The 21,410-nt window shown below is 42.2% G+C and overlaps 1 protein-coding gene across 1 annotated transcript in view; it reads right to left on the reverse strand.

The window, feature by feature from the left end:
* AP1S3 (adaptor related protein complex 1 subunit sigma 3) overlaps nucleotides 1–21,410 on the reverse strand; it is a 56,841-nt gene that overhangs the window by 9,749 nt on the left and 25,682 nt on the right. Inside the window, exons 2-3 of the mRNA XM_004762908.3 lie at nucleotides 7,324–7,502; nucleotides 4,977–5,085 (exon numbers count right to left, since the gene is read on the reverse strand). Coding sequence (XP_004762965.1) covers nucleotides 4,977–5,085; nucleotides 7,324–7,502 — 288 coding nt within the window. The remainder of the gene's footprint in view (nucleotides 1–4,976; nucleotides 5,086–7,323; nucleotides 7,503–21,410) is intronic.

The raw sequence follows: 21,410 nt of genomic DNA on the forward strand, positions 1-21,410 counted from the left end.
ACTAGTATATGCTGACTGATCAATCTCTTCACCAGCACTTATGTGAGCTCAGGCATAGACCTTATCATATCAGTCATCTCGTTATCCCTGGTACCTAGTGCTACATAATAGGACATAATACACATCTGTAGGATAAATGAGTCACTCACCACTTAGGCCTTGTTTCTATGATGCTGGGAATTAACGGCTTCCCAGATTAACAATTCTGTGATGCTACTGAATGCTATAACTTAACATAAAACGGATGTCAACATTTTAGCAAAGGTTCCATATACTTAAGGTTTAGGTCAATAAACTTGCAGACTCCATAAGGTAAACAGTTAGGTAAATACCACTATCATAAATGGCCAGCTCAGAAAAACTCACCTAACTCATCTGCAAAGGTCATGGTCTCATTTAGAAAGCAGCATCAAATAAGTAAATCAACCAGTGGGTGTATATATCTAGAGCTACTTCCCTCTTCCCTCAATAGTCTATCTTTGCCTGCCGTGATCACATGGAAATTCCATGTAGAAGTTGGAAACGAAGGAGACGGATTTCCATGGATGGCCATGGGGGAAAAAATAAAGAAGAACTTGCAGGATAATATGCATAATACAATCCCATTTAAAAATAAAACTGTATATGTCTAGAAGGATATGTTAAAAAAATGCAATTTTAAACAATACAGAGAAACAAAAAGAAAGCACAATAGATCAGACATCCATGCTCATTAGAAAAGGTAGAAGAAGCAAGCAGTTACCAGAAGTCAGAAGAGGCAGGAAGTCAGGAGTTACAGTAGCAAGAGCTGAGGAACCTCAAAGTTCAAGGCAGGTGTAGACCAGGAATCTGAGACAGACGGGAGCCTCATTAGGAGAAACCAGCAATCAGAATCCTGCAAGATGAACTTGACAGATACTAATGCAAGTTCTCTGGTTCTCTAGGACCATCTCAAACCCCACTCTCAGAGTGACAAGCTGTAGGGTTGGCAACAGCCATGGGGCAATTAATTTACTGCATCTAGTTTCAAGGGATGGGAATAAAGTAACATGGCACCCAAAGCCAGATACACACACACACACACACACACGCACGCACGCACGCACAACAGAGGCAACCTGGATATACAATTACTATATCTAGATCATAAGGAAACAGATGCACAAGTTCTACTGGAATTATAGAGAGTGTTACAAATGAGCAACTATTTCATATAGAGCAACTCCAAAATGCTCCTTCTATGGTTATTCTTTGAGCTTAACCCCAAGGGTTTACTACAGCCACAAGTAAGAACAGGAAACATCTCCCAGAGCACCTTAGACCAAATGCAGACCAATTACTCAAATACTTGTGAGTCCACCTCAAGGGTACTGTCCCAGTACATCAGGAAGATGCCCTTGATACTCAAATGACATTTCATCTAATAATGCAAAAAACAAATGATTTCCATGTTTATAAACATAGGAGCCTGTTAGGATTTTTTCTCATTTCTGATGTATCTGTATTCTGGAGGAAAGCTTATAAAAGGCAAAAACAGTGATAATTTAATTTTACCCTGATCTCTTAGTCTATGCTTTACTATAATTTGGCCTGAGGGTCTACTCGTATAGCAGAGTACATGATGCAGAAGATTATTCCTGGCAATTCAATAACTCAATACTTCTGAATGAGTCTAAGAACTTTCTCTTACTAAATTCTGTTCTTAAGTAAATACAAAAAGCTTAAATTATATATAGTAAATGTATAAAACCAGACACAATACTTATACAGTGTAAGACACAACAACGTAGCAACTGACAGTTTGTAAAAAGTATTGTTAATTACACTGTCTCCTTTATCCTCACAACAGTCCCATGAGATTAGCAAAGTAAATATTTCTATTAACATTTTTGAGTGTTATTTTTCTTATATGTCAATTAAGGATTTATTCCCCAGCCAAAATCATGGGTCTGGTGAGTGAGTGATGAGTGGACACCAGGACCCAGCAGGACTCAGAGCCCTCCACGTCCTCCCAGAAAACGTCCTAAGTCAAGGTCAAACTTCTCTGGAACAGCAACTCCCATACACTCTGAGCACATCTGCAAAAACTCACACTGTAGTCTGTAATGGGAAAATATAGCAGGTGCCTAAATCCTCAGACAGACCTTTATCTAGTGGGAGATTCTGGGGTATTTCCTCTTAGCCTCCATAAATTGGGGTTAATGCTGTTTACTGAAGATCGAAAGATTAACTAGTTAATCCTTGTAAATCTCCCTGGAATTGAAAAATGCTCGAAAAACACATAAATTAGTAGCCAGAGATTCTGATTTATCTGTCATAGGAAGATAATATTTTCCAGTGTTATAAGAGAAGCTTGGTACAAAGTCTTCTCTTCAATAATATTAAGGGCAGAATTCCAGGAAACCTTCAGGATTAACACAAGAGAAAAAGAGAGCCAAAGAGAAATATATTATTCCTGCGATGATGTCAATGAGAATCAGTACTGGTAGGCTTTGCTCATCACAGTTAATTAATAAGAACTGAACACCTACTGAGCAGATAGCCTTGAATTGCTCTTAGCTGCTCTTAGCTTAATAAAAGATTCATTGAATTTTTTAGTGAATTAAATTTTGGTCCATGGCAAAGACAGAGCGTCTAAAGGTAGGCCAAAAATAGGATGAAAAATTAATGTTAGAGAAATAGGAATTCATTCTGATTCTCCTTATATCTTAACTGGGCTCACTCAGCTTTGGTGAAGGTGATTTAGATTCTCTTAAGAAAGCAACGTGATCTGAAATATCTAATATTTGGTCAGATAAGACTGACATCAAAATTTAACCCCCATTCACATTACCACAGTCAGGGAAATCTAGGAAAACACAACAGGTCAAACCAGAGTACAGAAATTAAGCAGAGAAGGCAGGTCCTGGGAAACCTGGGCCTCAGGAAAACACCTTCAGGCCTTTACAAAAGGCCAAGGTTGCAGTGGATTTGACAATGTCACGCTTCCTTTGAATAATGGAAAGCATAAAATTAAATAAACCCATGTTCAAAAACATGCAATTATACACTTGCAAATCTCTCTTTAAAACATGAAAATAAACATGGGGAGCTAAGAGAAAGAGAAAGGGAAATGGTCTGGCTATCTTACTCTCTATACACTGACCAACGATCTAAAATCTCCCAAGCAACATTTAAGGTCATCTTCTAACATCATTTACAAAGGAAAGTAAAGGGATTGAATAAAAAGGATGAAGGGAAGGAGGGAGAGAACATTCTTTCAAAAGCCTTTCGAATACTCACCCTTGTGGAAATAGTTGCAAGTAATCAGATAACCCCCCCCCCAACACTGCGAATGCTACTCATTCCATTGACTGGAGCACAGAAAGTGCTCTGTCCCAACAACACTTACTAGAAATCCTCAGTGAGCTGGAACAGGGAAGGTACCTGACTGAGAGAAAATATATTCCAAATCCAATGATTTATTTCTTAAGACCGTGAACTGGCTGGTATGTTCCTGGAACATTTGCTAAAATCTGCCCCAGAGTGACTCACAAGTGTTGGAAAAAATCAAACAACTAAGTGCCAGGTCATGATTCCAAGACATTTACGGTCTGGTGTTCATACAAACCTTGCACAAGTGAAGGATGATACCAGGCTGTTCTATGTCGCCAGAGCACTGAGCATATCAGGGGTGAAAAGAGAGAGAACAGTGAGAAGGTTGGAGAAGTGGTCTGGGACTGATGTTTAGAAAGCTTGAACATAAGGCTAAGAAGCTGGGCTTTTATTCAGTATAGATGCTGGAAAGTGGCTGAGGACGACTGTCACCTGGATCCATGCACTGCAAGGAAGACGGTAACTAACAAGGCAGGAAAGGGAAGCAGAGAAAAGCCCAGAGGTGCAAAGGGCCAGAGATGAGGTTTCAAGCAAAAGCAAAACTGCTATCTCAGGTAAGCCTGTACTACTGAGAGTGGAAGGAAGGGATGGTTTGTAGACCCATCTGAACAGACAAAGGCAGCCTTTAGCAAAGGGTGGAGGAAGAAGAAAGAAAAAAGCACTGAAGGATCCTGGGACATAATAAACTCAATCACAAGACACAACAGGTTTGCAGAAGAAGATTTTTAGCTCTTGATATGTTTCGACTGAGACGGCTAGGAGAAGCCCAGAGAAGACCGTCCTCGGCAGAGGGAAAGAGAGCCATCTGGTCCCAGATTCCAGAAGAAGGCAGGCAGGGAGACAGACATACAAGGAGAGTAGAAAGGGCAGGGGGGAGGAAGAGAGCTAGGGGCAGAAACCAAGCCATTAGAAACAGGAGGAGAACCAGCAGAACTCAGGGTTGTGGCAAAAAAAGAAAGAGGAGCAGGGAGGAGCAAAAATCCGGTGCTGTAGGGAGGTCAGGGGAAGGCTGGAGAAGCATCCCTAGTCCTGACCATTAGGAAGGGGCCAGTGGTACCTTCATGATTTCCTGGGAACCCTCAAGGAGGAGCCCAAGCCGTAAGAGTAAATGAGTTCTAAGGATGGGGGCACCTCATACAGGATATTACTGGGCAGTAAGTGCACGGAAATTAAGTAGCAATAGGAAAAGGAAAAGGATTTTGGTTTCCCTGTGTATGTGTTTGGCATTTTTTTATGTATAAATAATATTAGAGAACACTCGGAGCATACTGAAAGAAGCCAGAGAGGGGATTAAAAAGTCAAAATAGCAGAGAGATGACAGGCAATGAAGAACGAAGAGGAAAATATCAAGGAACCCTGCACAATTAAATTCTCGTTCATTGAACGAGCTCTCTATGGTGGTTGTGGTCTGAAGACAGAGAGAGACACAGCCTGTCTCTTGAAAGCTTTGGCTCCTTTGTTTACAAAGCACCATGGGAAGGGGGAGAATGCCTCATATTCTGATCCTTGTGCAAACGCAATTCGTACTTTAGACTTGAGAGAGGGAAGGAAAGTGATAAAGACAGAACTGACATAAGAGCTGAAATAGGAACTGATTCCAAAGAGACCAGAACAGCACTCACATTTCCAAAGTATTTGTCCAGCAACTCCACGTAACGGTGCACGATCTCGAGAGTCAAGAGCTCATTGTCCTGATTTTCTACAGCACAGCAAAAATACAAACTAGCATACCTTGAAAGGAAAAACACGAAGAAAGAAAAGTAAAATAAGATGACACATCCAATACCCCAAAGATGGTGTTTTCTGCAGTGAATATGCAAAGCTCCCCCCATCCAAATCCAAGAAAGAAGCCATCATGGATCACATCCAATAGCCTCCCAATACGTGAAAGAGAATATATAAAAATAGCATGCCCATTGGGCTGTACCGATTAATTACATAAAAGACTCTCAACACCGTTTTACCCTGAGGAACTATAATCAGGCAGACGTGGTTTTCAGCCCACCGTTATGGGGAGGGTGCCTGCTCACACCCCTCCGCAGCTTGTGAGTGTCCTTTCTAAACCTCAAGGCTTTGACCCCAGCTCTCACCTGACATGGTGTTGCACTCCTGTATGTGACCGGCCCTCAGCCCATCCAGCCCGTCCTCCAGTGACTTTCTTCCACCCGAAATCCTCTTCCCCACCCCCACCTGTGTGGTTAACGCCGACTTCCCCGCTTAGCTCTGAGTGTGGATGTCCTTCCTCCTGGAAACCTCTGACCTCCCACCCTGGGCTGGATGCCGGGCTCTGCCCTCCTGAGCCTCTCCCATCAGAGCAGCTAGTGCTCTTCATTGCCCATTTCATGGCCTGTCTCTGCCCCACTAGGTCACTGGCTTCCCAAGGGCAGGCGCCGAGTCTGCCTTGCTCACCATGATGTACTCAGGCACTGCAAATATCGGTTGAGAGAACTGTTAAAGCCTATTCTTCAAACAATGGCTTAAATCACAAATGAACTCAAAGGTTTTAAAAGCCAGTAGGCAGAGAGTAGATAGGGACAAGCTTCTTGTTGACAAGTGCTTCCTGGGACTTTGCCTTGCTGTTCCTGGGATGCTTATTAAACGGGGCCTTCACGGACATCTCTCCGGAGGCTCGTACTAAAAGCTTTAACCTTGGACCCAGCAGCAGCAGCTCTGCCCGGGCACTTCCTGGTAATTTACTCCATTAAATATAGCCTGCCAAGTTGTCTCTGTTTTTGCCTTTCAGGTTTTAGAAACACCCTTTGCAAGAGCCTTCCCAATGTGCATTTTGCTTCTGGAAGTGGCAATAGGATGCTGAATGCAGAGTCCGGTTGGCTGGGTTCTGGTCCTGGCTTAGACATCAATTATTTGGGCCTATGGGCAAAATGGCTTTACCTCTTAGGTAAAGTTTCCTTCTCTATAAACTGAGGTTGCTTGCCAGTACGGTCTTGCTATGGCAAGCATGTGCAATAATGAGAAAATATATAGGTTTTAAAGCCAGAAGGAGGGGTGCCCAGGTGACTCATCTGCTTTTGATTCAGGTAATGATGTCAGGGTCCTGGGATCAAGCCCCAAGTGCGGCTCCCTGCTGCGTGGAAAGCCTGCTTCTCCCTCTCCCTCTGCCCTTCCCCCATCCCCACTCATGTGCTCTCTCTCAAATAAATAAATAAAGTCATTTTAAAAATTAAAAAAAAAAAAGCAAAAAGGATATGCATCTGAATTCCGGCTCTCCCAACTGCCCCTTATTTCCTGTGATTGAAGACTAATTACTTAGAAACTCTCTGTGGCTTCAGTTTCCTCCTTTGAAAAGATGAGTGATAATAGCAATAATAAGGGCTGGCCATCGCTCTAGCCCCTTCACCTGCATTTTTTCCCACAGCATTTGTTACTAACGGATAGGGTTTTGTTTGCCTGACCGATGAGTACGCTCCGTAAGAGCAGCTCTGGTGCCCGTCTTGTTTGTTAAGGCATCTGCAGTCATTAGAGGTGCTGGAAATGTAACAGGTGCCCAGAGGCTATTGCTTTTTTTTTTTTTTTAAGATTTTATTTACTCATCTGACAGACAGAGATCACCGAGAAGCAGGCAGAGAGAGAGGAGGGAGCAGGCTCTCCAGAGCAGAGAGCCCAATGTGGGGCTCGATCCCAGGACGCTGGGATCCTGACCTGAGCAGAAGGCAGAGGCTTTAACCCACTGAGCCATCCAGGCGCCCCCCAGAGGCTATTTCTTGATGCACTGCATTATCCACATGTAGATCACATCCCTAGAATCCATCCTGGCACATCCTGGCACATGGAAAGCCTTTCAATAAATGAGAGCTCTTTTTCTGTTAAGTCTACTGGTACAAATATTTGGGCTCCAGACTCCAAAGATTTCAGTAAATGATGCAATTGGTGTTGTAATAAAAAATGTTCAGGATTAAACAATCCAAAACAATAATGAGAAAGACAGATCTCATAGACAGTTACTCACACCTTTTATAAACAAGTTTTAGCTCCTTCCAGTCAACAAAACTGCTTGTTCTCTGACCACGAGAGAGAATAATCTGAACAATTTCCCGGGTGATCTTTTTCCTCTCTTTGTCAGGGAGAGTCGTGTACCATTTCTGCAGCCGCAATTTCCCCTGTCTACTGAAAAGCAATATGAAATGTATCTAGAACAAACAAAGGACAGAGAAAAACAGAACTTGATCAGCTAAATCATTTTACGTAGACACTGGAAATTAAATGGCAGGGTTTACAAGCAATGATAATTCTGCACAAATGAAAAAGTTCTCACCAGTATGAAACTATCTCATCTGAAAATTACATTTAACCCATCCAAGGACAAGGAAACGTGTGCATCACAAACATGACTTATTGAGATTAGAGGGGAAAGATACGAGTTTCAAATATTATATATTCCCTTTTGGAGTCACAAATTATTATATGCAAAAAAATAGAGAGTTACATACTCTTATTGAGAAAACAATAAAATTTTCCTTCACAAGAATAAATAAAGTGTTAAAAACTGCAGAAGAGTTTACTTTAAAAATTACACCCAAGTTCCATATCACAACTATGGCAACATAACGACAATAGAGGGAAAAGGGAGAGAAGGGAAGGGAAGAAAGATAAGGCACTAGAAAAGGGTGAGAAAGCAAGAAAGGGGCTACATTCTCAGTCTTTTTTTTTTTTTTAAATAAAAATTGTATATATTGAATGCATACAACAGAGTGATCGAATCTACATCTGTCTATAGTAGCATGTTTACTATAGTCAAATTAATTAATATTTCATCTTCTCACATTGGTTATTATTGTGTATATGTGATAGAGTCCTGAAATCTACTCCCTTAGTAAATTTCCAGTATTCAACCCAGTGTAATTAACTGTAGTTGTCATCAAGAACAGCAGATCACTAGACTTACTCATATTAAAACTGCAACTCTGTGCTCTTCAACCAACATCTCCCCATTTCCCTCACCTCCCCAGTCCTGGTAATCACGGTTCTACTCTATATGCCTCTATGACTTACAACTTTTTAGACTCCTCTTCATATGTGAGATCATGCACTATTTGTCTTTCTCTGTCTGGCTTATTTTATTGAGCGTGATGTCATCCAGGTTCACTCATGATATCACCATGACAGGATTTCTTTTTTTTTTTTTTAAAGATTTTATTTATTTATGAGAGAGAGAGAGAGCAGCACGAGCAGTGTGAGGAGCAGAGGAAGAGGCAGACTCCTCGCTGAGCAGGGAGCCTGACCCAGGACTTGAACCCAGGACCCTGGGATCACGACCCGAGCCAAAGGCAGACACTTAACTGACTGAGCCACCCAGGCGCCTGATTTCTTTCTTTTTTTATAACTGAAAATATTCCATTATATACACACACATGCACACACACACAACATACACACATATATATACCACATTTTCTTTAGCCATTCATCCATTGATGGACACTTGGGTTAATTCCATATCTTGGCTATTGTGAATAATGCTGCAAAGAACTTGGGAGTGCAGGTATCTCTTCAAGATTCTGATTTCAGGGCACCTGAGTGGCTCAGGGGGATAAGCCTCTGCCTTCGGCTCAGGTCATGATCTCAGGGTCCTGGGATCGAGTCCACATCAGGCTCTCTGCTTGGCAGGGAGCCTGCTTCCTCCTCTCTCTCTGCCTGCCTCTCTGCCTGCTTGTGATCTCTCTGTCAAATAAATAAATAAAATCTTTAAAAAAAAAAAAAAGATAGTGATTTCATTTCCTTTAAAAATATACCCAGAAGCTGGTTGCTGGATCATACATCAGTTCTATATTTAATTATCTGCAGAACCTCTATACTGTTTTCCATAATGGTTGCACGAGTTTAGATTCCCACCAACAATGTTCCCTTTTCTTTACATTTTCATCAACACTCTATCTTTTGTCTTTTTGGCAACAATCATTCTAACCAATGTGAGGTGATCTCTTATTGTTGTGATCTGCATCTTTCTGATGATTAATGATGTTGAGCATCTTTTCATATACCTGTTGGCCATCTGTACACCTTCTTTGAAGAAATACCTGTTCAGGTCCTTTTTTTTTTTTTTTTTAAGATTTTCATTGATCTGACAGAGAGAGACACAGCGAGAGAGGGAACACAAGCAGGGGGAGTGGGAGACAAAGCAGGCTTCCCACCGAGCAGGGAGCTCTATGCAGGGCTCAATTCCAGGACCTTGGGATCACGACATGAGCCGAAGACAGACATTTAACGACTGAGCCAGCCAGGTGCTCCTGTTCAGATCCTTTGTCCACTTTTTAATCAGGTTATTTTTTTTTCTTGCTATTGACTTAAGTTACTTATATATTTTGGGTATTAACCTCCTAACAGATGTATGATTTACAAAGATTTTCTTCCAGGTGGTCTCTTCGTTCTGTTGATTGTGTCCTTTGCTGTGAAGAGGTTGTTTGGTTTGAAGTAACCTCATTTATTTATTTTTGCCTTTGTTCCCCTTGCTTTTGGGGTAATATCCAAAATGTCTCTGCCCAGACCAATGTCATAACGCTTTTTCCCTATTCTTTCTTCTAGTCATTTTGCAGTTTCAGATCTTACAGTTAAGTCTTAATTCACTGTGAGTTGGGTTTTTTTTTTTAATATGGAATGAAAGAAGGGTCTAGTTTCATTCTTTTGCATGTAAATAACAAATTTTCCCTACACCACTTATTGAAACTTGTCCTTTTCCTACTACGTGTTCTTGATAGCTTTGTTGAAGATCAAACTGCCTTAACCCAAAGGTCTTTCCTCTGCTTTGTGGGTAACTTAGCTGAGAGCATTAGAATAGACCATCTCATGTAGGAGTTGTCTTTGTCATCATGATAGAACTGTAACAATTGAGATAGTGTGTTGCCTATCTGGAAGCAACCGGATCTATATTCAATTAAGTTTCAAAATGTGTATTTTAAGTAAGGGTTTATATTCTAACGCATTTTAAAAGCTGTAAATGAATGGAAGACATCATAACATGCAGAAATTTACTTTGGTAACTTGGAGGTACAGTAGATAATGCTTTTCAGAAACTGTCAGATGGTATATTTATTTGATGGGAGATTAAATTTTCTCAATGCACCATGTGAGAAGTTTAGAATCATAATTTATTTCATCAGGTTTTTGCTTTGTTTTCTTTTCTTAAAAAAATAAAGTTCAGTAGAGGTTAAGTGTGTTATGGAGAGAAGAATGATATATACTGGAAGCCAAAATAATTAAAATTTTAAAAACTTTTTTTAAAAGACTTTATTTATTTACTTGAGGTGGGAGGGAGCACACACAAGGTGGGAGGGGCAGAGGAAGAGAGAGCAGCAGAATCCCCACTGAGCAGGGAGCCCCACGACTCTGGATTCAATCCCAGGATTCAGGGATCATGACCCGAGTCAAAGGCAGATGTTTAACAGAATGAGGCACCCAGCTGCCCCTTTAAAAACTTTTTATAAATAAAATATCCACCTCCTTTTATTGAAGAGGTTTGGCTCTGAATATCAGAACATAGGTCATAAAAACTCACTAGGCGGTGATCTGAGAGCCAAAAGTAACCAGGTTCTTTCCCCAGAGCTCCTCGTACCTCCAACCTACAGAATTTGAGGGCTTCTTAATAAGGTTATATTGTGTCTTAGAAAGAAAACATCTCTTAGAACAAGGACTTAAGGACCAAGGTATCATCAGCGAGGAAAAGCAAGTGTGAAAGCCTTGCTCATCTAGCAAATTTAAGAAACATCACCCTCAGACTGGAATTTTAAATATCTGCTGAGAAGGCAGCATTTTCTTAAATACCCATTTCACTGTCAGCACAGGTATAAATAATTCAGTAAGGGAACACAGTCACTGTTTTCTAAGAATTGAATTGAGAAAGGTATTTTTACTTCCAAGAAGAGATCATCCTAAAAGTGACATTCTGAAAGTACAAGGTGGAAATAAATAAATAAATAAATAAATAAGGTGGAATGGTGATAGAATCATAAAATCTCAGAATCTTGAGAACAAACCTCAGCTTTGGATCATCACCAATGAATAAGTCTATTTAATCCAATGTCTAGCAAATGGTCTAGAGATGTCTAGGAAAATGAAATTGACACATTTCTTAGTGTTCACTTTGCATTTCCTGTCAGAAAATTTTTTTTCTTCCCATCTAACCTAAATCCCTTCTGTTAAAATTTAAACCAGTTTTCCCTGATTTTATCCACAGAGTATATTAAAAGATGGTATGTCGTAACTAAGTCTACACATATTTGAAGACAGCCTTTCAGGTGACCATGAATCATTTTCATTCCAGGAGAAATAACCCTGGATTCCTGTTGTCTTCTTACTGTTCTATCTCCAGACCTCAAGGTCATCATTGTGATTCCTCCCAGATTTTTCCACAGGCTAAGTAAGTGCTACTTTTAATTGGGGGCACTCAGATGGATACCCAAAGTTCCAGAGAGAGGCTGGAAGTAGGGCTGAGTTTCATTATGGATTACTTTCTAGTTCTTCTACATTGCAACAGTCTCTCAGGATCAAGGGCCTCCCTTCTTAAAAACAGATCAACAATGTAGGGCAATGAACAAAGAGCAACTCTTTCTCCTAACAACCAGTTCAAAGAGAAAAGATGATCAGGAACCTGATACATAAAAGCCCATATAAATAGAAATACGTTCTAAATTCAAAAGAAGCAACAAATTGATTCAAGTTTATCCCATAATTGCCTTGCTTAAGACAGTGTTGAGAGATTTAGCCTTCCCAAGTTCTCCTCTGAGATAGAACATAGCTCGTGTTTGTGGTGTCTGGTGTCTGTCATGCCTCCAGAGTTAGGGTGGCTTGAGAGAACCAGCAGAATGAGTTGTAGTGACTCACAGGAGTTCATCACCTCCAGTAATTAATTTTATCTAATTTATCAATTTAGTCATTCAAGGCATCTTTGAATAATGGGTTTCAAGAGGTTAATCAAACATCTTTATTGATTAGCATTAGCTTGAGAGTAGGAGGAAAGCAATTGGAAGGATTCTTTCAATATTTACAAAGAGCCAAGTGATGTCATAAACAAACTTCATCTGACTTCAGAAAATAACGCCCAGACATTCCCCTTCCATAGTACTGCTGAGATAGGAGGAGTAATAGAGAGGCTGACTGGTAATACCTTTCTGGAAAACGCTAACTCCAGAAATAACCATAAAATCCAATGAACTGTGTTGAGCGGGGTTGACTTCTTACATTTAGCCCAAATGCTTTGGCCTCAGGTGGACACAGCTTCACCAAGACCCCCCGTTCTTATCTCAGAAGCCCTTCGGAGGGGTCTGGTTCTGTACCAGATGATCCTTTAAATCCAAACATGTCTGGTTAATCCAAGCATTCTTTGTCCTCAGAGTGTCTACTAGTATAATCCTTGACCTAACTGGGGATAGCCCAAATTTGTAACTTTGACCCAGAATGCAAACTACTCTGGGCATTTTCGTAATTTTATTTCTGAAGCATGTCCAGGGAGGTACCCTTAGGCTTTTGCAGGAAGCACAAAGCAGACCAATACCAATCTACTTAGCCTGCTGTTTTGAACCGGTGTTAGCCATCTTCCTCCTCCTTAAAGATAAAAGGTGAAAGCATCCAGAAGCAGCTTTGGTTCTTAAAGTTTACAAATCTAGTAGACCCACAACTAGCTTACAAGAAGAGAGGCATCCAGGAACCTCTTCCTATCCCCAACACTGTCACCTCACCAACACCACATATGCAGGGCTGGCTTGTATTTCAAGATCTGAGCTGCAAATATAAACCCATACAATCCTATGGCACCCTATAACCCATAATACATCGCTTAAATAACACTATTTTTGGAGTCCTCACCTCCTTAACCCCCTTTCCAACTGCTGCAGCCACTCAACAAACTCCCAATCCAGATCAGCCCATCCACCCTCCTCTCTGCTTCTCTACTGAAGCATCAGCCACTCCTGAGAAAAACTGCAGAGGGCTTTGCAGATCGGTACTATTTTATGGGTATGAAATCTCCAGTGTTACTTGGAAACTCTCCATCTACCTCTTCAAGTAAAGGGGTTGCTAAGCAACTGCCCCCTTCTATTCCCCACAGGGGTTATTGCTAAGTCACGGCCAAGCCCCTCCTATTCCTTACCTCCATCCTTACTCCCTGACTCTGGGAAGATAAAAGTCAAGAGGATCAAAATCATTCCACAGGATTCCCTTAGCTCCTCCCACACCAGTACACATCTATACGCACAAACTCAGTCACCCCCTGCACCCCCAACCAATTGACTTGTTCCCTATCACCTTCTGTTCTGGTTGCCCGCCCTCATCTATGTCTTCAGGAAGGTGGATTCAGCATTCTGACATTGTCCCTCCCTTCTGAGACTCCTTACATGCACATACTAAATAATTCCAAGTCTCTCTCATGTTTAAAAAACAACAGTCCTCTCTAGAATCCCAATCTTGACTCAGCCAGTGCCAAGAGTCCAAAAAGTCCCCATACCTTTTGACCCAATGACCCTACTGTTTAAATCTGGATTAAGGATGTGCCTTAAAATGCAGATAAACATTTAGGCATTAATGCTTACTGTAGTTCTTTATAGTAACACACAAACTATAAAACTGTAAACTAACTAAATTACCAACAATAGAGACATTTTTAAATGCCATTTGTTAAATGATTCAATAAGTGAGAAGGCCTACAGTATAATGTTACATTTAAAAAAAGAATATAAAAAGGTACACGGAGCATTACAGCAACAATTTAAAACTATACTTACGTAGACATTATATAAGGGAAAGACATGAAACTGCTCATGGTGTTTATGTCGGAAGACTGGAATTACAAATGTTATTTTCTTCTTTGTACTTACCTGGAATTTCCCAAATTCATATGGATGATTTTATAATTAGAAAAAATGCTTAATGAAAAGAATATTAGCAAGTTCAATAAAAATTAGTCAGGATTCTATCTGAAGGCCAAATACTAAGTAAATGTCAAAGTGTTTTCAACAAATAAAACTATACCTCAAGGAGACTGCACGCTCCTCGCTACTCAAGAGATCCTGCAGACAAACGCCTCCTCCCTTGGTCCCCCCATGTCCCCCTACGGGACACCTCCACCAGGGGTGTGACCATGGGACTAAGCCTGCATAAGGAGAAGGAGGATAGGGAAAGAACATGAAAAATGGTCATTGTTGGATGAAGAACCTCAATGTGAGAAAGGGATCCATCCAAATCCTTGAGGAGAACACAGACAGCAACCTCTTCGACCTCAGCCACAGCAACTTCTTCCTAGGAACATCGCCAAAGGCAAGGGAAGCAAGGGCAAATGAACTACTGGGACTTCATCAAGATCAAAAGCTTTTGCACAGCAAAGGAAACAGTTAACAAAATCAAAAACAACTGACAGAATGGGAGAAGATATTTGCAAATGACATATCAGATAAAAGGGCTAGTATCCAAAATCTATAAAGAACTTATCAAACTCAACACCCAAAGAACAAATAATCCAATCAGGAAATGGACAGAGGACATGAACAGACATTTCTGCAAAGACCTCCAGATGGCCCACAGACACATGAAAAAGTGCTCCACATCACTCAGCATCAGGGAAATACAAATCAAAACCACAATGAGATACCACCTCACACCAGTCAGAATGGCTAAAATTAACAAGTCAGGAAATGACAGATGCTGGCGAGAATGCAGAGAAAGGGGAACCCTCTTACACTGTTGGTGGGAATGCAAGCTGTTGCAACCACTCTGGAAAACAGCATGATGGTTCCTCACAAAGTTGAAAACAGAGCTACCTGGGCGACCCAGCCATTGCACTACTGGGTATTTACCCTAAAGATACAAATGTAGTGATCCAAAGGGACACATGCACCAGAATGTTTATAGCAGCAATGTCCACAATAGCCAAACTGTGGAAAGAACCTAGATGTCTGTCAACAGATGAATGGATAAAGAATATGGGTGTATATATACAACGGAATACTATGCAGCCATCAAAAGAAATGAAATCTTGCCATTTGCAATGATGTGGATGGAACTAGAGGGTATTATGCTGAGCGAAATAAGTCAATCAGAGAAAGACAATTATCATATGCTCTCCCTGATATGAGGAATTTGAGAGGCAATGTGGGGGTTTGGGGGGTAGGAAAGGAATAAATGAAACAAGATGGGATAGGCAGGGAGACAAACCATAAGAGACTCTTAATCTCACAAAACAAACTGAGGGTTGGGGGGTGGAGGGGGAGAGTGGTGGGGTTATGGACCTTGGGGAGGGTATGTGCTATGGTGAGTGCTGTGAAGTGTGTAAACTGGGCGATTCACAGACCTGTGCCCCTGGGGCTAATAACACATTATATGCTAATAAAAAAAATTAAAAAATTTTTTTGAAAAGGTCATTGTTGCCCTACTAAGATGGGGGCCCATAGTTATTTTTCTGTAATTTCAAATCAAGGCTATTTAATTCTGGCAATGAAATAAAAAAAAGGGAGAACGAGCAAAAGCGTGAGCCAATAGTTTAGGCTCTATTCACACGAACTAGAGCATTGCTTTTATAACAGGCTGACAAACTCAGGCATTACAATCAGCATGTCTTTAATTAAAAAGGACAGAACGGAACACAGCAGAGCTATCATGGATATCAGGGGTGTGTGTTTCAAGCAACCTGCTCCTATAGCATATGCTCAGACTGGGCGGTACTGTCAAGTGCATGTCTTGCTACCGCTTGTGCCTGAAAGAAGGAGGGGAGACGGAGGAGGACACTGGAAAGAAGTCAAGGACAAAGACACTGAGCCTAGTGAAAAGGTCATCCACAGGGAGGTAAAGAAGCAGGGAAAAAAATATGTTTATGCAAAGCTGGTCAGTAGGGAAATGTTAACAGAAAAGAGCAGTATCGATACTGAAGCTCTTAGAGAATTGCTCCGACCAGGAAGAAAACTCCCATGAACAACACTGTTTCCCCAGTCTGAGAAGCCACCATTTGGTGAAGCAAACCATGACCTTCTACGAGGTGAGAAAGCCGAGTTCCAGGAAGGGCGACCTCGGGCCAAAGAACTAAATTGGTGTCAAAGAGGAAGATGCCCTCTTTGGAATAGGAATGAACTGAAACTTCTTTTTTATTTTCCTCCGTGCAGACAAACTAAATAAGCAAGTAAAATGGAGGGAAATGCCTCACTCTGTCATGGGTGCGACTCTGCCCTTAGAACAGGGAAAAAGTACACAGCTGGAAGCGGTAAGAAAGCAAGGAGAAAAGAAACTCTCACGGGCCCTTCTTCGTTGGCACAGTTCTCCAGAATCACGTCCAGTTCTGTTCTTGGCTCATAACTGAGACACAATAAATACAGGTGGGACTGGCGAAGTTTGAGCAATGGCACCAAGCCCTATAATACCGAGCAGAGAATTGGTTTTCTCTCAGGCTTAGAGAACGTGAAAGTTTTCTTGAGATGACCTTTTAAAAGCCCGGGGTTTTATTGGACATCATAGGTTTACCACTGGAACCACTTTCCTCTAGATGAGTAGATGAGTATAGCCCTTGGATCCCCCAGATCTCCTGGGCGCTTACCCGGGCTGGTTGAACAGTCTTCTGGCCCCGAATGCAGAGAAGTGTCCACAAACTCAGAGATGGAGCTACTCTTCTGGAATCAGTTATAAAAGGGTTGCACACAACTGCTCTGGGGACTCATTCCTTCAGGGCTACAGAGTTTGTGTACCTGTGACATGCAGCTCAACAACTGTTTTAGATTCGGTCCCGAGTAGGGTACGCCTTCACCGTGAGGCCAGCCCAAATCTGATTAAGGAAATGCATCACCAGGCCGGGGCCCTGGGGGGCTGCAACGGTATCACACACGTCCGCCTCCAGACCGAGTCTAGCACAGAGAACTCTCAGTAAATGCTTGCGGTTGCTCAGAGTCACCAGGGGGGCAGGTCCGCCCGTTGACACCGCCCTCCCTCTGCACGGAGGCCAGCAACGCATTCTCTGCTTCTTCCTTTAGAATCGCTGCACCTCCATCTATTTTCCCTCACTGGTTCCCACACTGGGACGGAAAGAGGCTCTGGCAGGCATTCCGCAGGGACACAGAGGGGTATTCTGCTGATTCTTGGGGTAATCATAAGCCATCCAGTTTCTACCCGACCTGCTGGCTACCTAGTCCCCTTCGTTACCTTCCCAACCCTCAAATACAGAGGTTGCCCCAAAGACAGCCCAAACTTGCCCATAAGTCACTCAGAGCCCCTTTCTCTCTTTTGACTGCTGACCAGTGGTCTTCTGGTTGTCTCTACTCATCCTCTCCAAGTTCTCTGTAAGGCGTGTGCTTCAGGCTTTCCCTTTTTTTCACCTATGTGTGTGTGAGACTCCAGTTTCCTTTTCCACAACTGAGTGACAACAGTTCATGTGTTAATTAGTGTTCGTCTCCTCTTCCCCACCCCCTGACAGGTCCTATTCCCGGGGGAGGGGGGGGGAGGGGGGGGCCAAGGGTTAGCAGGAACCATGGGGCAGGTGTGGCCCTCCACCAGCCACCGGCTTCCCACTCCAGGCCCTGTGTCCTCCCCTATGAAACCGGAGAGCAGGTCAAATACTCAAATACCTTTCCCGGGCTGGGTGTAGAGGCAGGTAACCTTTCAAATGAAGGTAAAGGTTCAGGGTAATATAATAGGGGTCGAAAACACAGAGTGAGACTGGAAAGCACCTGTCCTGACTGAAGGGACAGGCACAACTCAGCCACACTGAAGTATTGCCATGAAAAAGAAAGATCTGACGGTATTGCTGGATCTTCAGATTGTTTTGGTTTGTTTTTGTTTTTGTTTTCCCCCAAAAGAAGCCTGAAATCTGATAACTATGTAAAATACTGGGATTATTTTAATGTTGGCCATTAATCTTAGTACTAATACTACCAAAATAGTATTCACGCTAAGCCAAGCACACTGTGATGGCTGTGGGCATTTGGGCTACAGGTCTCATGTGACACTGCTGCATTAGGGGACAGCTGAAGTCCCCTACTGTACTAATGTCATTCTGTAGCATGTGGCCACACAGTGGATTTCCTTTCCTTGTTATTTCTGAATCTCTCTGTTTGAGGAAGCGGCCCACCAACCTGAGAACCTTGCTTCCACATCTCAGCCCCCTATTACTGTCAAATCTATTGTGAATCAGAATCTCCTATTAACCAAATTCATCAAATCGTATAGGTTTCTTTTCCTCAAGATTTCCAGCTCTGGTTTCTGTTTCTACGATAAAAGAAGATAACATTAAATGGAAAGAAAGTAAGATCCACGAAATCTCAGAATCACATTTTTGATTCACTGTGTCAGTCTTTTTCTCCCAGAATTAAAATACTGAAAAGCAGCCCCACCAGCCAACATCTTTCAATTCCTTTCCTGATCCTTGTACACCACCTGGTGGCAGAATGGTCTGCTTCGACCAAGTGAAATGCCCAGTGAAGCAGGCAGAGAGCCAGGCCAACGAGGAGAGGAGGAAAGAGAAGAGCATCAGAGGGGCAGAGAGAGAAAAAGAAAGGAATGATGTCAGAAACAAAAGTTATAGGTAATCCATAAATGAAAGGATTAACTGCTGAGAATTAGCTGGTGACCATTTATGTACACCTTTAAAGCTCCTGTGAAGAAAATTCCTTATAAAACTGTCCAGTATCCATCCACCTATACTGTACAATAGCATTTACTGGAAGGAAGGAAGGAAGGAAGGAAGGGCAGGCTGACCAGGTTGCAGCTAGAGGACAGGACAAGCAGGTTACTATGGGTTGGTCTGCATTACCCCAAAATTTGTATGTTGAGGTCCTGCCCCCAGTAGCTCAGAATGTGACCTTGGTCACTGCAGATGTCATTAGTTAAGATGAGTTCATACTAGAGTACTCCCTACACCAGAGTAGGGAGACCCCCTACTTCAACATGACAGGTATCATTCTCATGCACACAGACAGGATGCTAGGGGAGACTGAAGGCAGAGGAGGGGATGATGCAGCAGAAGCCAAGGAACGTCAAAGATGGCCAGCCAACACCCGGAAGCTAGGAGAGAGGCATGGATCAGATTCCCTACCTGGGTCCCCAGAAGGAATCAGCCCTACTGAAACCTTGATTTGGGGCTTCTAGCCTCCAGAACTTTGATAAATTTCTGTTGTTTAGGCCAATCCATTTGTCATCCTTTATTACACCAGCTTTCCTGTGGCTTTGAATTTTTTTTTTTTTAATCTCAAAAAGCATCACTACTGTTTTCTATGTTATTACAATGCATATCATAAAACCAAATCATCTACATTCCAAAGATAAGGTGGGCAGATTCCATTCAGCTTTATAAATATTTATACACTGTCTACCACAGTGAGGTATTTAAAACGAAATAATCACTCATTCCTGGACTCACAAAATGCTAACATCAGAAAGGACAACAGAGCTGCTTTGTGCAAACCTTCTCCTCTGAAGAGGAGGAACTGCTGGCCCAGAATGCTTATGGCTGGACCCTCTGCTGCTACTAAGCAGCAGAGTTAAAACAAGCTCCTGCCTTCCAGAGCTCCCCAAAGCCTCCTAGCCCAAGGCTCTTTGCACTTGGTGCCTTCAACCACTTTTTGTTTTCCAGCAAAGCTAAAATTACTATTTTCCCTCATTTTTTCATTTTATCCAAATAATTGTAACCAAGTGAGTCTTTTTTTTTTCAGATTTTTTTTAATTTATTTTTTATTTATTTTCAGCATAACAGTATTCATTGTTTTTGCACCGCACCCAGTGCTCCATGCAATCCGTGCCCTCTCTAATACTCACCACCTGGTTTCCCCAACCTCCCACGCCCCACCACCACTTAAAACCCCTCAGATTGTTTTTCAGAGTCCATAGTTTTTGACACAGAGAGAGAGAGACAGCAAGAGAGGAACCACAAGCATAGAGAGTGGGTGAGGGGAAGCAGGCTTCCCACTGAGCAAAGAGCCCAACATGGTGCTCGATCCCAGGATCCTGGGATCATGACCTGAGCTGAAGGCAGACTGAGCCACCCAGGCGCCCCATAACCAAGTGAGCTTTACGCTAACACCAGAGACCTACTTATATTGGTTGACATATACTGGGCATGTGGTAGTCCCTATGCTAAGCACTTCACATGCAATACCTCATTTAATCCTCACCAAAATGTTATTATTACCCCCATTTTATTGATAAGGAAATGGGGACCCCCAAAAGTGAAGTCCCGTGCTTCAGGTTAATCAGGTAGAAGACTCCAGACCTGGGCTTTGGTTCTAAAGCCCACCGTTTAAGTGGTTATGTAACATTGCCTTCTTTTTTTTTTTTTCTTAAAGATTTTATTTATTTATTTGACAGACAGAGATCACAAGCAGGCAGAGAGGCAGGCAGAGAGAGAGAGGAGGAAGCAGGCTCCTGCTGAGCAAAGAGCCCGATGTGGGGCTCCATCCCAGGACCCTGAGATCATGACCTGAGCCGAAGGCAGAGGCTTTAACCCACTGAGCCACCCAGGTGCCCTGTAACATTGCCTTCTTGATGAGAAAATAAGTCCAGGACATGGGCACCAACTGGTCTGCCATCACCACCTTTAGAGTCACTATGATACTGAACCGCCCTTTGTCACTAGAAGGCAACATTTTTCCATGACTGCTTGAACCCTGTTTAAAACAACTTTAAGTCGCAATGATGTCATCAATGGCGAACAAACAGACCTACCAACTACTAAATCACTGGTGCGCAATGAAGACAATCCACTCCAGGTCTCAGATCTTCTATTCCCAAACAGAAAGTCTTCCTCTTTCAGAAAGCTAAAGCTTTATTCAAAGTCAAATGCTGCCAATTGATTTTTTTTTTTTTAATTTATATCCAAGAGGAGTCAAGGGGAGCCAAAATGGCAAACAAAAGTTAGATGCTGTTATGGGTATAATACCCCAATTTTGTGATGCAGCTTTGGTATTACTAAGTGTTACTTCTCAGAATTCCACTCCTAAGTGCTTTTTGCTTCATGCAACAATTAATTGGTTTTATCCTAACAGCATGATGCCTGGCATGAGGACAGAGGTGATGGGTCCAGCCATACTGTGTACTCAAAGAACATTGCTCTTGAAAGGCCCAGGATGGCAGGTCACTTATTA

Source organism: Mustela putorius, unplaced genomic scaffold, assembly GCF_011764305.1.
Source record: "Mustela putorius furo isolate JIRA1106 unplaced genomic scaffold, ASM1176430v1.1 tig00000275_pilon_pilon_pilon, whole genome shotgun sequence".
Lineage (NCBI taxonomy): Eukaryota > Metazoa > Chordata > Mammalia > Carnivora > Mustelidae > Mustela > Mustela putorius.